General features: G+C 35.5%; 1 protein-coding gene across 2 annotated transcripts in view; it reads right to left on the minus strand.

Moving 5' to 3' along the window:
* TrpA1 (Transient receptor potential cation channel A1) overlaps positions 1-14,110 on the minus strand; it is a 299,380-nt gene that overhangs the window by 40,773 nt on the left and 244,497 nt on the right. The window contains exons 7-9 of one of the 2 annotated variants that reach the window (XM_072544022.1): positions 11,692-11,921; positions 11,094-11,405; positions 4,891-4,987 (exon numbers count right to left, since the gene is read on the minus strand). In XM_072544022.1, the coding sequence (XP_072400123.1) occupies positions 4,891-4,987; positions 11,094-11,405; positions 11,692-11,921 (639 nt within the window). Of the gene's footprint in view, positions 1-4,881; positions 4,988-11,093; positions 11,406-11,691; positions 11,922-14,110 lie in introns of both variants that reach the window. The other variant, XM_072544021.1, reaches the window with a different exon arrangement.

The raw sequence follows: 14,110 nt of genomic DNA on the forward strand, positions 1-14,110 counted from the left end.
ACTGGATGACAAATACCAGATTTAATCTCACACACCGACGTAAGGTAGCTGAGTCGCAGCAGGTTTTTGCAAAGGTTTCGAGATTTGTTAAATGACATTATTAAGTTTTTGGAGGAAAGGGGTGATGATCATTAGCAATTACGTGACTTATACTGGCAATGCGATTTTGTATTTCTAGCAGATCTCACCGGTAAACTGAGCATATTTAATCTGGAACTGCAAGACAACAATAAAACATCAGAAATGATGAGTTCTGTTGCATCATTCAAACTTCAAGTAGTATCTTCCATAGTTGATATTGAAAAGATTTTCAAGATTTACGAACATTAAAGATCACATGGAAAACACCCTGTCTATGTTTTAAACCACAGAAGTATACAGCAGAATAACAAATCTGAACTGTGAGGATCTATTTGCTTTATTTTTCTTGGGTATAGGTATAAATGTCGATTTAAGCCAGTCTTCTGGGAAGATGCCAGTAGTATATATTTTGTTAAATAGTAGTGTTAAGGACTAAAGATTTTCTTCATTGATAAGTTTTATCATCTCTAGATATATCTCATCTCAACCTGAGGCCTTTCGTGGCTTTGCCGTATTGATTGTTTTTGTAACTTCTGATGTTAATATATCAAGTATTGTGTCTTGTACTATATTCATTTGTGGTTGTATTCTTTCGTCATCAAACAGATCTTCGAATGAATTTTTCCCATATATTTCCTACATTTTCTGGGCTAGATACTATTTGGTTGTTATAATCTATTAGGGTTGTTGTAGTTATTTTTTTTTTTTCACATTTATATATATATATATATATATATATATATATATATATATATATATATATATATATATATATATATATATATAAGGTTCTTGAACTCCTAAGTGGAGCATAGAGCTTCAGTGAAAACGCGCCATCGGGTTCTATTTTGCGCTAAGGCATTCACCTCATTCCAAGACTTTCCTTGGCCTCTTATCTCGTCCATGATGGACCTTCTCCAAGTTTGTACTGGGCGACCTCTTTTTCTTTTCCCTTGGGGATTCCACTCTAGGGCAGTCTTTGCGATACTGCAACTATTTTTTCGGAGTGTGTGACCGATCCAACCCCACTTTCTGGACTTAATTTCATTTTGTACCCTCTTTTGTTTGGTCAGGTCTAGCAGATCGTCGTTACTGAGGGTGTTAGGCCAGAATATACGAACAATTCTTCGTAGACATTTGTTAACAAAGACCTGCAGTTTGTCTGAGAGGGTGTTTGTCACTTTCCAGGTTTCACATCCGTAGAGTAGAACAGACATGACATTTGATAGGAATATTCGGATCTTTGTCCTTGTAGTATACTCGCCAGATCTCCAAACAGGGTTGAGCGTGCTGAAAGCTTGTTGGGCTTTTCGTATCCTCATACGAATATCGTCTTCTGTACCTCCGTTTTCTGTTATGACACTTCCAAGATACGTAAAGTTTTCCACATTTTCAATCTGCATATTGTCGATAGTAAATAGCGTGTTGTTTCTTGCATTTATTCTCATGGACTTGGTTTTACTAATATTGATTTTCAAACCTATTTTGTTGGCTTCAGTGGAAAGTGTTTCCAATTGGTAAGCCAGATCTTGGAACCTTTGACCTAATAGACAGATATCGTCCGCGTATTCTAGATCGCTTAGGCGTGTGGTTAACGTCCATTGTATCCCTCTTGTGTCGAAGTCTAGTTTGGAGAGAACATAGTCTATAGCTATGTTAAAAAGAAACGGAGAAAGCACGCATCCCTGTCTAACTCCAGTAAGTACGTTGAATTCGTCACTGTTGATCCCATTGTGTGTCAGGCTGCATTTTGCATCAGTACATAGTGACTTTATGATAGAAATTATTTTTTGCGGGATGTTTCTTAGCTCTAAAATTTTCCATACAGCAGCGTGAGACAAGTTATCAAAGGCACGTTCAAAATCAACAAAAACCATGTATAGGAGTGTGTTCCATTCAACCGATTGTTCCATTATTACCCTCACAGTATTAATGTGGTCTATGCAGGAGGATTCTGGTCTAAAGCCTGCTTGATTAGCTCGAAACTCAACCTTGTTTGTTATTCTTTTCAGTATGATGGTGGCGAAAATTTTATTTATGACAGTAAGCAAGGTTATTCCTTTCCAATTTTTGCACAGTGTAAGGTTGCCTTTTTTTGGAAGCTTGATAATGTTACCTTTTTTCCAGCCCGCTGGAATGTGGTTTGTTTCCCAAACCTCTCGGATTATGGGGAGCAAAAGTTCAGCAGTTAGATGCGGATCAGCTTTAAGTATTTCAGCTGCAATGTTATCGATTCCCGGTGACTTGTTGCGTTTTTCACATTTGTGACTTCCTTAATCTTTTTGTATACACTGAAGTAGTCATGTTTTCTTAGTAATCTCCTCAGTTTCTCACATCTGCTGTTCAGCCATTCTTCTTTGGCTTTTCTGATTTTGTTTTGAATGGTTCTCTAAGTTTCTTTATATTTTATTGCATTGTAGTTTTTGTAAGATCTTCTTACGTGCATCAGTTCTAGGATTTCTTCTGTCATCCATGTATTCTTTGTTTTTCTTGTGTTTGTATAGTTGTGATTGTTGTTTTGAAGGTGTACCAAATACTTTCTACTGATTCTTCTGTTACCTCGGGTGCTTCACTGAATTTTTCTTTGAGTGTATCATTGAGTATTTTCTGTATCTCTGCCTGTACTGCTGGATCTTTAAGTTTTTCGGGGCTAGATTTTATCTTCTCTCTGCTTTGATTTTCTTCAGTTTAATTAAGATTTTACCGATAACAGGTTTGTGGTCGGAACCGATGTCCGTCCCGGGATATGTTTTAACTGCGCTGATTTCCTTTCTATAACGCTTGTCAATTAATATATAATTAATCTGGTTTCTTATTATGTGGTTTTGATTATCCCCAGGTGCTTTTTATGTATATAATCTTCTTTTTGGTAGTTTAAACCAGGTGTTTGCGATCATTAGATTTTCTTCTAGGCGCAATTGGATCAGTATTTCTTCTCTATAATTTCTTTGGCCCAAACTACTTTTGTTTTATTTGGGTATTAATAATACACACTGGCGAGCAATAAAACTAATCCATCCAGAATTTTAGCGTTCAAAGCCGAATCGATTTTACTCATATTATTAAAAATTCTTTCAGAACTCGAAAGTTGATAAAATAGTCTTTCTGAATCAGTGATTGATTTTCTTGATATAGTGAGCAACTCTAAGATATTCAGCTTACTTTTGACGTTAAAATTCTGGATTAAAAGTTTTATTGCTCTCCAATAGTTAAAAAATTCCTAGCCGGTAGATCGCAAAGAATTAGAAAGGCAGACAGTAGATCTTGAGTCCGATTAAGTTGGTAATAGTAATAGTAATATTAGTAATAGTGGTAAATTGGGATAAAGCTAAATAACTTTAATTCTTTGACCATGCATCAGTAATTTAACGATCTTTAGTAATTTTCTATTAGCTGCGATTTTTTTTAATTTAAAATTTATAATACTGTTCCCGATTACTCTATCTCTATATTATCATTAAATATTATTAACAATATATAAAGGCCAAGAGACTCAGATGGACAGGGCATGTGATACGCAGTAACGACAATCGCCTTATAAACAATGTGTTCTGTGCAATGTGTAGATCGCAAAGAATTAGAAAGGCAGACAGTAGATCTTGAGTCCGATTAAGTTGGTAATAGTAATAGTAATATTAGTAATAGTGGTTAATTGGGATAAAGCTATATAACTTTAATTCTTTGACCATGCATCAGTAATTTAACGATCTTTAGTAATTTTCTATTGGCTGCGATTTTTTTTTAATTTAAAATTTATAATACTGTTCCCGATTACTCTATCTCTATATTATCATTAAATATTATTACCAATATATTTATAAAGTAACGACAATCGCCTTATAAACAATGTGTTCTGGGAAAGGCCAGAGGGAGGAAGGTCTATAGGGCGGCCTAGAAAAAGGTGGAAAGATGCAGTCAAAGAAGATCTAGAGAAAATGGAAGCGCGACAATGGGAATTACTGGTACAGGACCGACAAACATGGAAGGCAATAGTAAACGCGGCAAAGACTCACGAAGAGTTGTAGCGCCATTGATGATGCCGATGATTATTAACAATATGCGCGTTGTAGTTGTTATACCGTTTTACTTCAAATCTTAAAATGAAAGGAAGTGAAGTAACAGCGGAGAAAGGTCATTAACATGAATATTTGTTACGCTCAACATACTGTACCGAACTTGCTTATTTTGACCACTAAAATATAACGGTTGCATCTCGAGATGACGGTGATCTGCCTTCGAGAACGCTCCGGATGTATCGATCGGGATGGAATCGAAGCGATAGTGCAAGTGAATAGAGGTGGACTATTCCAGAATATTCCGGTACATAATAACTTTTATATATAAGTACCGCTTTTATAAGTTAAAGTTAGTTATTAAGATACTATCAAACTGTAAACGTATAAATAAATACATTTACATAAATTAGAACCGTTCTTTTTATTTAAAAACGGTACAATACGGTAAGTAGTGGACTATATCCGCTGAATAAAAAAGTATATGCAACAAGTGCTTTCTACTAAACGCTGAATTCTGAAAAAGTGGTAGCACTAAATGTGTTAACTATAAAGTAAAGACATGCAACATTTTCGCGTATCCAAACTACTTCATTTTGACTAACGCTAAATTCTAAAACTAAATAATACATACCTAATTATTATTCAAATTTTTGTAAGTCAAACAAACCTACGTTCTCTATATTAATGATTACCATTCAGCTAAGCAAATCTGGTAATGTGTGTAGAAGAAATATAAAAACACTACTAAAAATAAAATCTAATCAAGCAAAGCTCTAATAGTTACCTCACTTACTTCAGATGCAAATTTCTCTAATCTTCCACCGTTCATTACTACCAGATGTAGAACGTTCCTCCGATTAACGTCTTTTATATTGATATCTGCTCCTAATCTATAAAAAATATTGTTACAGTTTATTTTTCCTACAATAGTTAATTGTAAAAGCATGTGGTTCTAAAGCTATTTTTTGTAGCATCTATAGATTAATTACTGAATTGTTTGTGAATGTAATTAAGGGGTCCATACACTCTACTCCAGCAAATAAATAACGAAATTAGTCGTGAACGTAATCATTTACAATTACGCTATCGCTATGGCCCAAAGGCAGATCCAGAACCGATTTTCGGAGGGGCATGATCTTTTTTTGGCGGGGTCTGGGGAAAATTTTTAAAAATTATTGTTAAATTGGTGTTTTAAGACACTTTTCACACACTTTTGAATGTCATAAGACATTATGATATTAAAGTATTTTTATTTGTATAGCAACGAAAAATCTTAAAATTTTAACTTAAAACCCAATAAAGTCCAACCAGCCAACAAGTGCAAAGAAAGAAATGTAATTTAGTTTATGAAATTAAAATAGCATAAATAAAAGGCGAATAATATTGGTCAAGTTACTTTATTTGTCTAGTATAAAAATTATTCTTGTATAGTAAACATCATACAACAAATTCGAGTCATCTAGCTCGCTGATGTGCAAATCGCCCTTTACTTTTTCAGTGTCTACTTCAATGTCTCGGTAAACATGAAGAAGGCAGGAGGCAAAACCCCGTGGGTTTCCCCATTTTTGCCCTCAGCCAAATTTTCACTCTTCTTCACGTAGAAAAGGACCTCTCTGCTATAGCCACTTCTTCTTCTTCTTCAGCCTTAAGTAATCCAACTTTGGATATAGGCCTCCCCCAAATCAATCCAGTGTTTTCTATTTTGCGCCACTTGTTTCCAGTTGTGGCCTCCAATCTTCTTAATGTCATCAGCCCATTTTATTTGTGGTCTTCCTCTGCTTCTCTTTCCTAACCATGGTTTCCATTGTTATATTTGGTGGTTTCATCTTTTATCCTTCATTCGGGCATTGTGTCCTGCGAAGCTCCATTTTAATTTGGCAGCCCCTGTTCTCCTGCGTCTTTTACTTTGGTTTTGTTTCGTATCCATTTGATTGTTTTTTTGTCTATAAGTCTCATCCCGAGCATTGATCTTTCCATCGCTCTTTGTGTCTTTACTATTTTATCCATATTAGACTTGGTGAATGTCCACGTCTGTGAACCATACGTGAGTATAGGGAGGGTACACTGATCGTAAATTCTGGTTGTCAAATATTGTTCTATTTTAGTGCTTTTTAAGATCCAACTCAGTTTTCCAGATCCTGCCCACGCTAACCTTATTCTTCTGGTAATTTCGGCAGTTAAATTTTTTTTGTTAACTTTTATTATCTGTTCCAGGTAGATGCATTTTGCTTACTAATTCTAAATTTCTAGACTACTAGATTCATATCAATTGTTTATTTGGCTTTTTGACTAATATTTTATTATCTTCAAAGTTTTTTATCTAATGTTTAGCAGAACAGATACGAATTCTATACGTGATTATTTCTAAAGTATATTTTAATAGACCCGGTAATATTGCTGATTTAAAATTAGGATAACGATAGAAACTAACAAAATAACCCCCGAGGTCATACAAAATGTTGTACGAGAATTCCAAAATCGCCTCGGTTATTGTCAAGAAGTGAATAATGGCGGTCAAGTTGAAAATTTAATTTAATTGTAAAAATCAATTGTCTCAGTTATGATTGTACAAACTCAAAAAACTTTATATTGCTGAACAGGACTAAAATCCCTTTCTAACAAGGTGCCACACGACCCTCTTTGTTATTTAAAATTTTCGAGGGGGTGCTTATAATTCAAAGGGGGTACTGGAAAAGGGATAATATTTTCATACTGTAAATTGTCAATTTAAGAATAAAAATCGACCTGTTTCAGGTTTTTTTCAGATAGTACATAATAACGCTAAAAATGAATTTATTCCATATATGGACCGCATGGTATATTGCTTTTGTTAAATACTGGCCAATTTAATTAAAATGGAAGAAGCTAGTACTAGCAGGAAGAGTACGAATATAAAAAGTTCTCGAAAATAGTTAGGACTTTGAGCTAAAAAAATAGTGCCTAATGTGTGGTCATTTGTAAATAACCCAATACCGCCAGTTCAACTGCTTCATTTCGCACTCGACGGTCTACTTCGTGCTTTGTGTTGTTAACGTAACATGTAACCTGGTAAATACTAAAGAAGATAATATCATTTATAACTGAGATTGCAACAAATAAATTTTAAATAAACAGGGTGCTTAAATTACCTTTATCATCTAGTTTAAATGGAATTGGAATTCGGCATTATGTAATTGATTGTAATCAAAACTGATGCATATTGCGAAATACACATATCGGGTAATTTTATTCGATCACATACACCGTATACTGAAATCGAGTTTTGTGGGTTTCAAATTGGTTATCGTCGCTTTTATTTTTTCAGTTATTCGTATGATTGTTAGGTATCACTATACTATCCGAATGTGCATCAACTATTTTAATATAATAAACTATTTTCAGTTGTAGGATACATTAAAAAAATGTATCTTTAGCGTAAATACCAAGCGTAGTTTCAAAAGTCTACTACAACGAAATTAGATTAGTTTATAAATATTAATACTTAGGTCATCAAATCCAAATTACCAGGGAAAACTAAACTTATATATATATATATATATATATATATATATATATATATATATATATATATATATATATATATATATATATATACTGTGTGTCAGCCAAATGGAATAAATTAGCTAATAAATAAATGAGGAAGTATTCGAAAAAACGGTCGAACACGTCGATTAGTATTTATAGTTGCGCATTTTTTTCCATAAAAACTTTTTATACGGGGTGTATCAGATAACGGTGGCCAATACTAAGTTGCTTATTTTAAATAGAACACCCTGTATATTAATTAATTTTTAGATTCCTTAGATCATTTTAGACATTTTTTGAATACAATGTCCTATACCTATCTTTGACTTTTTCGGAAATATTAAGTAAAATTCAAAAATTCACATTTAGAAAAGAAAATTATTTATTTGTCGAAAGTCGCTACCACTACCACTGTCTTAATACTTCTTGCCCATTTAGGTCTTGGTAATGATAAAGTAAGCAAAAACTATTTAAGCATTCCTTTTTATTGATATGTTAAAAAAAACAAAAAATTGTTTACTTTGGTTTAAAACGCCAATGTTTTATTGTTACATGACAGAAGTAGTTGTCAGTGCTATAGTCGTTTGAATTTCAATAACCGCAAGCCAGAAAAATGGTTCATTTAACAGAAATGCACAAAATTACAATTATACAGATGATTGGCTATAGAGATAAGACACGGACGCAAATGGAAGTAGCTCGTTTATTTCACGAAGCCTTTCATGATTTGCCGCACATATCTCAAGGGACAATTAGTAAAATAGAGAAGCAATTCCACGAGCTGTTAGGAAGGTAAAAAAAGAAGGTGCCAATGCAATAAGTGAGGATACCAAATTGGCTATTATGATTGAGTTTGAGAGACACCCACATACATCTGTTTGAAAAGCAGCCCCAGTACTCGATATTAGCTATTCATCGGTTATTCGAATATTAAAAGATCAGGAGCTCATAGAAGATGATTTTGACAGGAGAACGTATTTTTGTGAACAAATGATGACAATGTTAGACAGCAATGTGATCCAATTAGAACATGTTTTGTTTTCTGATGAGTGTACCTTTACTCTTCACGGGCATGCTAATCGGCAAAATTACCGCTATTTTTTAAGGGAAAATCCTCACTGGATGAGAGAAGGCAATACTCAATACCCTGAGAAGGTTAACATGTGGGCAGGAATTATTGAAGATCAGATCATAAGTCCCTTTTCATAGATGGCAATTTGAATTGCGACAATTATTTAGCATTGCTCCAAAATTATGTATTGCCAACGTTGGCCAACTTGTGTCCTGATCCAGGAAACCGTCAAGTTCCAGCGAATATAATATGGTTTCAACAATATGGAGCACCACCCCACTACCAAATCCATGTCCGGCAGTACCTCAACCAAATATTTCCAAATCGGTGGATAGGGAGGCGAAGATCGATGGAATGGCCACCACGATCCTCCGATTTGAAGCCATTAGACTTTTTCTTATGGGATATGTGAAAAGTATTGTATACAAAACTAAACAAAACATAAATACATGAGGGAGTATTCGTATCAGTGACTTAGCTGATTTAAGAAGACAAATAACGCTTGCGATTAGATCGATTACATCTGAGATGTTGAGTAACGTTAGAAAAAATTTGTATTCACGGTTAGGGTGTTGCCAAGACATTCGTGGGGAGCATTTTGAACATCTCCTACATTGACATTATTGTTTAGATTTGTATTAGATTTGTATGTTGTAGCGACTTTCGACAAATAAATAATTTTCTTTTCTAAATGTGAATTTTTGCATTTTACTTAATATTTCCGAAAAAGTCAAAGATAGGTATAGGACATTGTATTCAAAAAATGTCTAAAATGATCTAAGGAATCTAAAAATTAATTAATATACAGGGTGTTCTATTTAAAATGAGCAAGTTGGTATTGGCCACCGTTATCTGATACACCCCGTATAAAAAGTTTTTTATGGAAAATATGCAAAAACCCGTGATAGTCCACAAGGCCGCTGCAGGTAGTATCCTGAAGGCGCATGCTACTCGCAACAAAATTGGTCTGTCTACTCGTATCATGAGCCGTTTGTAGGTCCGTATCTCTATCGCGTCACTCCAGATTGGTGCCGCGTAAAGGATGATTGACTGCACAACACCCTGTAAGCCCTCCTGCTTTCTGATTTGGGTCCTCCAATGTTAGGCATCACCTTTCCCATCGCAGCCTCACTCTTCTGGGCTACCACCCGTATATGCTCCCCCCATCCACTATATTGTTGTAGTGTCACTCCTAGATATTTGACGCATTTATTTGATATTAGTTGTATCCATGCACGTTGAAGTTCCATTCCTTGTCTGTTCCGTTTACCCTTTAGAATGATGGCTTCGGTATTTTCTACTGCGAGTTCTAGTCCGTGATCTGTCATCCAGTCCCTCACGACGTTGCCTGTATGTCTTACCCAAAATGGGAGATTCGGCTCGTCCTGCGCTACTATCAGCACAGCGAGATCATCCGCAAAAGCAAAGGGGATTATACCTTCTCTATATTCGCAGTTTATGACCCCGTCATATGCCAGGTTCCACAGCATCGGACGCAAGACCAATCCCTGTGTGACTCCGGCTGTTACGTCAACGAGCGTGCCCTTCTCAACCATGATCTTTCTCTCGAAAAGATATTCTATCATCACATTCATCAGATAGTTAGGGCATGCCTTTCTTTTAATGCCAGCATCACCTCTTTTCACTGCAGAGTGTTGAATGCATTTCTAACATCGAAGAGCAGCAGAGCCGCTCATCGCTGTTCGTCCCCAATGTTATGCAATGCCTTGATTACACTCAAAATCAACCTTACCTCAACTGTGCTCTTACCTTTGCAGAATACGAATTGTCTCGGGGATAGGCCTCCTGATCTCTCAATCGTGTCGTCGATTCGTAATCGCCGCATCCTCTCGTACAACTTTCCTAGGCATAGGAGGAAGCATATGGGGCAAAATTTTTCCCCAGTTTTGGGAAGCAGTACCAACCTTCCAACCTCAGGAAATGTCTGTGCTTCAAGGAATGAATTCATTTGCTGCAAAAGCCACCCAGGTACCACGTATCCTAGACCCTTTACCGCTTCGGGCGCTATCTGGTCTAGTCTGGATCACCTATGTATCTTGAGTGCATCCAATGCCTCGACTAATTCATTTATGGTAAAGGGTACGACCTTAAACTTTTTGTCTAGTGGCATTTCGTGTAATACGAATAATTACAAACCTGCACTATCATCAAGTAACAAGAATGGACAAGAACTTTACTGGAACGAATCTTTACTGGACGACGTCTTTATTTATTCTAATTTGTAAATCGAGTGCAAAGTGGATTTTTTAAATGAGCCTATTACTCAACAGAATATGTGATAAATGTGTCATGAAGAGAAACAAAAAAAAAAATAAACTACAGGCAACACAAAATAATAGAACGAATTCATATAGAAGTGACAAATAGAAAATCTTTACCTTATTAATGTGTGTACTGTCCTCCAACCTCCTCTTAACGCCGCAAGCAGCATTGGCGATCGTCTTTCTTTGTCCATCACGTTTATATCTGCTCCCTCACTGACCAAATATTCTACTATTTCGGGATGGTCAAACATAGCGGCACAGTGAAGCGGCGTCATCTTCTGAACATCGCACGACTGAAGACACGGCAGTTTTTCATCTGGTTGCATTTTAAACATAATCTTGACAATTTCGGTAGCACCTTGAGCACAAGCCAGATGAACTGGAGTTGATAGATCCTGTTGTTGTATGGAGATCTTAGCACCTGACCTAGTTAGGATAGAGAATTAATTTATTATTACCTGCTTATACACTAAAATATTAAAAAAATGATTTTATAAATTTAAGATTAAAAACTATTGTCTTCGAAATTTCATATAATTCATTCACTTATTCTAAAATAATTTCGTAGTAAAATGCCTATTGTAAATTTATTAATAGAGTTTATATATAAGGAGCAACTGAGCAAACCGTATTAAATTCAAAATAGGTACATGAAAATAAAACTAAAGAGACATATTGTGTACGATATTGCGATATTTAAAAAATTTCTTACTTTATACACAATTCAACAGCCTTTATATCACCTCCATGGACGGCAGAGTGAAGTGGTACGTTTCCTTCGGAATCGTAGAACGAAATCATTTCCTGTCTGCTGCAACCTCGTGACTCGCCCCATTGCAGGAAAACTTCTAAAGTTTTGGATGAAGCATTTTTGGCTGCTTCGTGTATGGGATAATATCCGTTGTTGCATGGAATCTTCGGACAAGCACCGAATTCTGAAATCTGAAAGACATGAATGAAAATCTTGACTCGATAACACTTTTTTACTTCTAAAATCAATACATACTGATCTGTATCAAAAATTATAATAACTTTAACCTTAGTAACCTTTTTAGAAAGAGTGGAACAGCCAAATGTAATAAATTCCATAATACATAAATGGGGCGTGTTAAAAAATACTCGAACAGTTCGGTTGGTATTTTTATGCATGCATGTATTGCAACAAAAAATTTTACAGGGTGTGTTATTTTGCAGTACCTGATATCAACTGACTTATTTTAAATATACTATCCTAATAATAAATTTTTTAATTTCTTAGAATATTCTTGACATATCCCATGTAAAATAACTTATACATATCTTCAACTTTTTCGGAAATATTGTTATAGTTATCGGTGTGTGTGTGCTCAGGTTTATTGCAATAAATAACACTAGAAAAAAATAATCTTAGTACAGAAATTTGCTACACTATACTGAAAAACCAATAAGTGATACTGCTTAATTTTTGATAATATAAAAAACAAAAAAATACATTAATGTGAATATCGTGGTTCAAAATGCTCGTCGCGAACATCTTGGTAACATCCTAATTTTAAATAGAAATTTTTTCATACGTTACTCAACATCTTAGGCGAGATCGACAAAAACGGGCTCTGCTCCAATCTACCATAGGCGTGACTATATAATCTTCTTCTTCTTCATGTACCATGTCCTTTGAGAACGTTGGTTACCATCACAGCTATCTTAATTTTATTCACTGCCACCCTAAATAGCATGCTTGTATCAACACCATACCAATCTCGCAAGTTCTTCAACCATGAGGTTATTCTGCGTCCTGGACTGCGTTTGCCTGCTATTTTTTCTTGCATGATATTTTGTAGCAACTTATATTTGGGACCTCTCATTACATGTCCAAAATACTCCAGCTTTCTCTGTTTGATGCTTTTTATGATCTCAGTAGTCTTGCTGAGACGTTCTAGTATTGTGGAGTTTTGAATCTTCTCCACCCAGGAAACTTTTAAAATTCTTCTATAGCACCACATTTCGAAAGCCTCAAGGCGATTTAGATCGATTTTGTTCACAGTACAGGACTCGACACCATAAAGTAAGACCGAGAACACGTAGCAGCGAAGTAGGCGGATCCTCAATGCCAATTTTAGGTCTCTGTTACATAACACCTTGGACATCCTTCTAAAAGCCGCTCTAGCCTGCTCTATCCTAGATCTAATTTCGCCGTGACTTTCTGCGTTACAATTTAATTGCTGTCCAAGGTATACGATTTTATCAACTTGCTCAAGTTTGGTATTATTTACATATATAGACGGTTTTATATGCTGTTGTTTACTTATTACGAGTATTTTGGTTTTCCGTATGTTTAGATCCAGACCTGCCTCCCTACAACTCTCAACGACACTATCAAGTAGTGTTTGCAGATCTTCTTGACTAGAAGCTAGGAGTACTGTATCGTCCGCAAATCGCGAATTATTGATGACCACTGTTCACAAGTATTCCTTCTTATTTTTCAGAAAGTGCTTTCGGAGTAAATGTTGAAAAGCAGAGGTGACAACAGGCATCCCTGCCGTACTCTTCCTTTAATATTAAGAGCCTGTGATTCCACATCATCTTCTAAAACTGATGTTGTTTGATTCTAATATGAATTTGCAATTATTCGAACATCTCTGCCGTCCAAGCCAATGTCTTTTAGAGCTTCGATCAATATAGAGTGCTTAACACGATCAAATGCCTTTTGGAAGTCAATAAAACAACAGTATATGTCTACATATAATCGCAAGCCTTATTCGTCTTTTTCTTCTTCTTAGGGTGCCTATCGGTTCCGGATGTTGGCGATTAGCATAGCTATCCTAACTTTACTTGCAGTTATTCGGAATAGTGCGGTTGTAGACGTATTGAACCACTTCCTTAGGTTTTGAAGCCAAAATATTCTTCTTCTCCCTGGTCCTCTCTTTTCAAATACCTTGCCCTAAATAATGAGTTGCAATAAGCCACATCTGTGTTTAGGTCTTATAACATGGATAATATATTCTAATTTGCGCTCTTTGATTGTGTTAGTGGTCTCGCATATTATTCACAAATTCCTTCTATGAAATTCGAAAGATGCGCCTGTAACACCACATCTCGAAGGCCTCGAGCTTTCCTTAAAAAGCTTCGGAGAGCGTCCATGCCTCTACCCC

The sequence above is a fragment of the Diabrotica undecimpunctata genome, chromosome 9 (assembly GCF_040954645.1).
Source record: "Diabrotica undecimpunctata isolate CICGRU chromosome 9, icDiaUnde3, whole genome shotgun sequence".
NCBI lineage: Eukaryota > Metazoa > Arthropoda > Insecta > Coleoptera > Chrysomelidae > Diabrotica > Diabrotica undecimpunctata.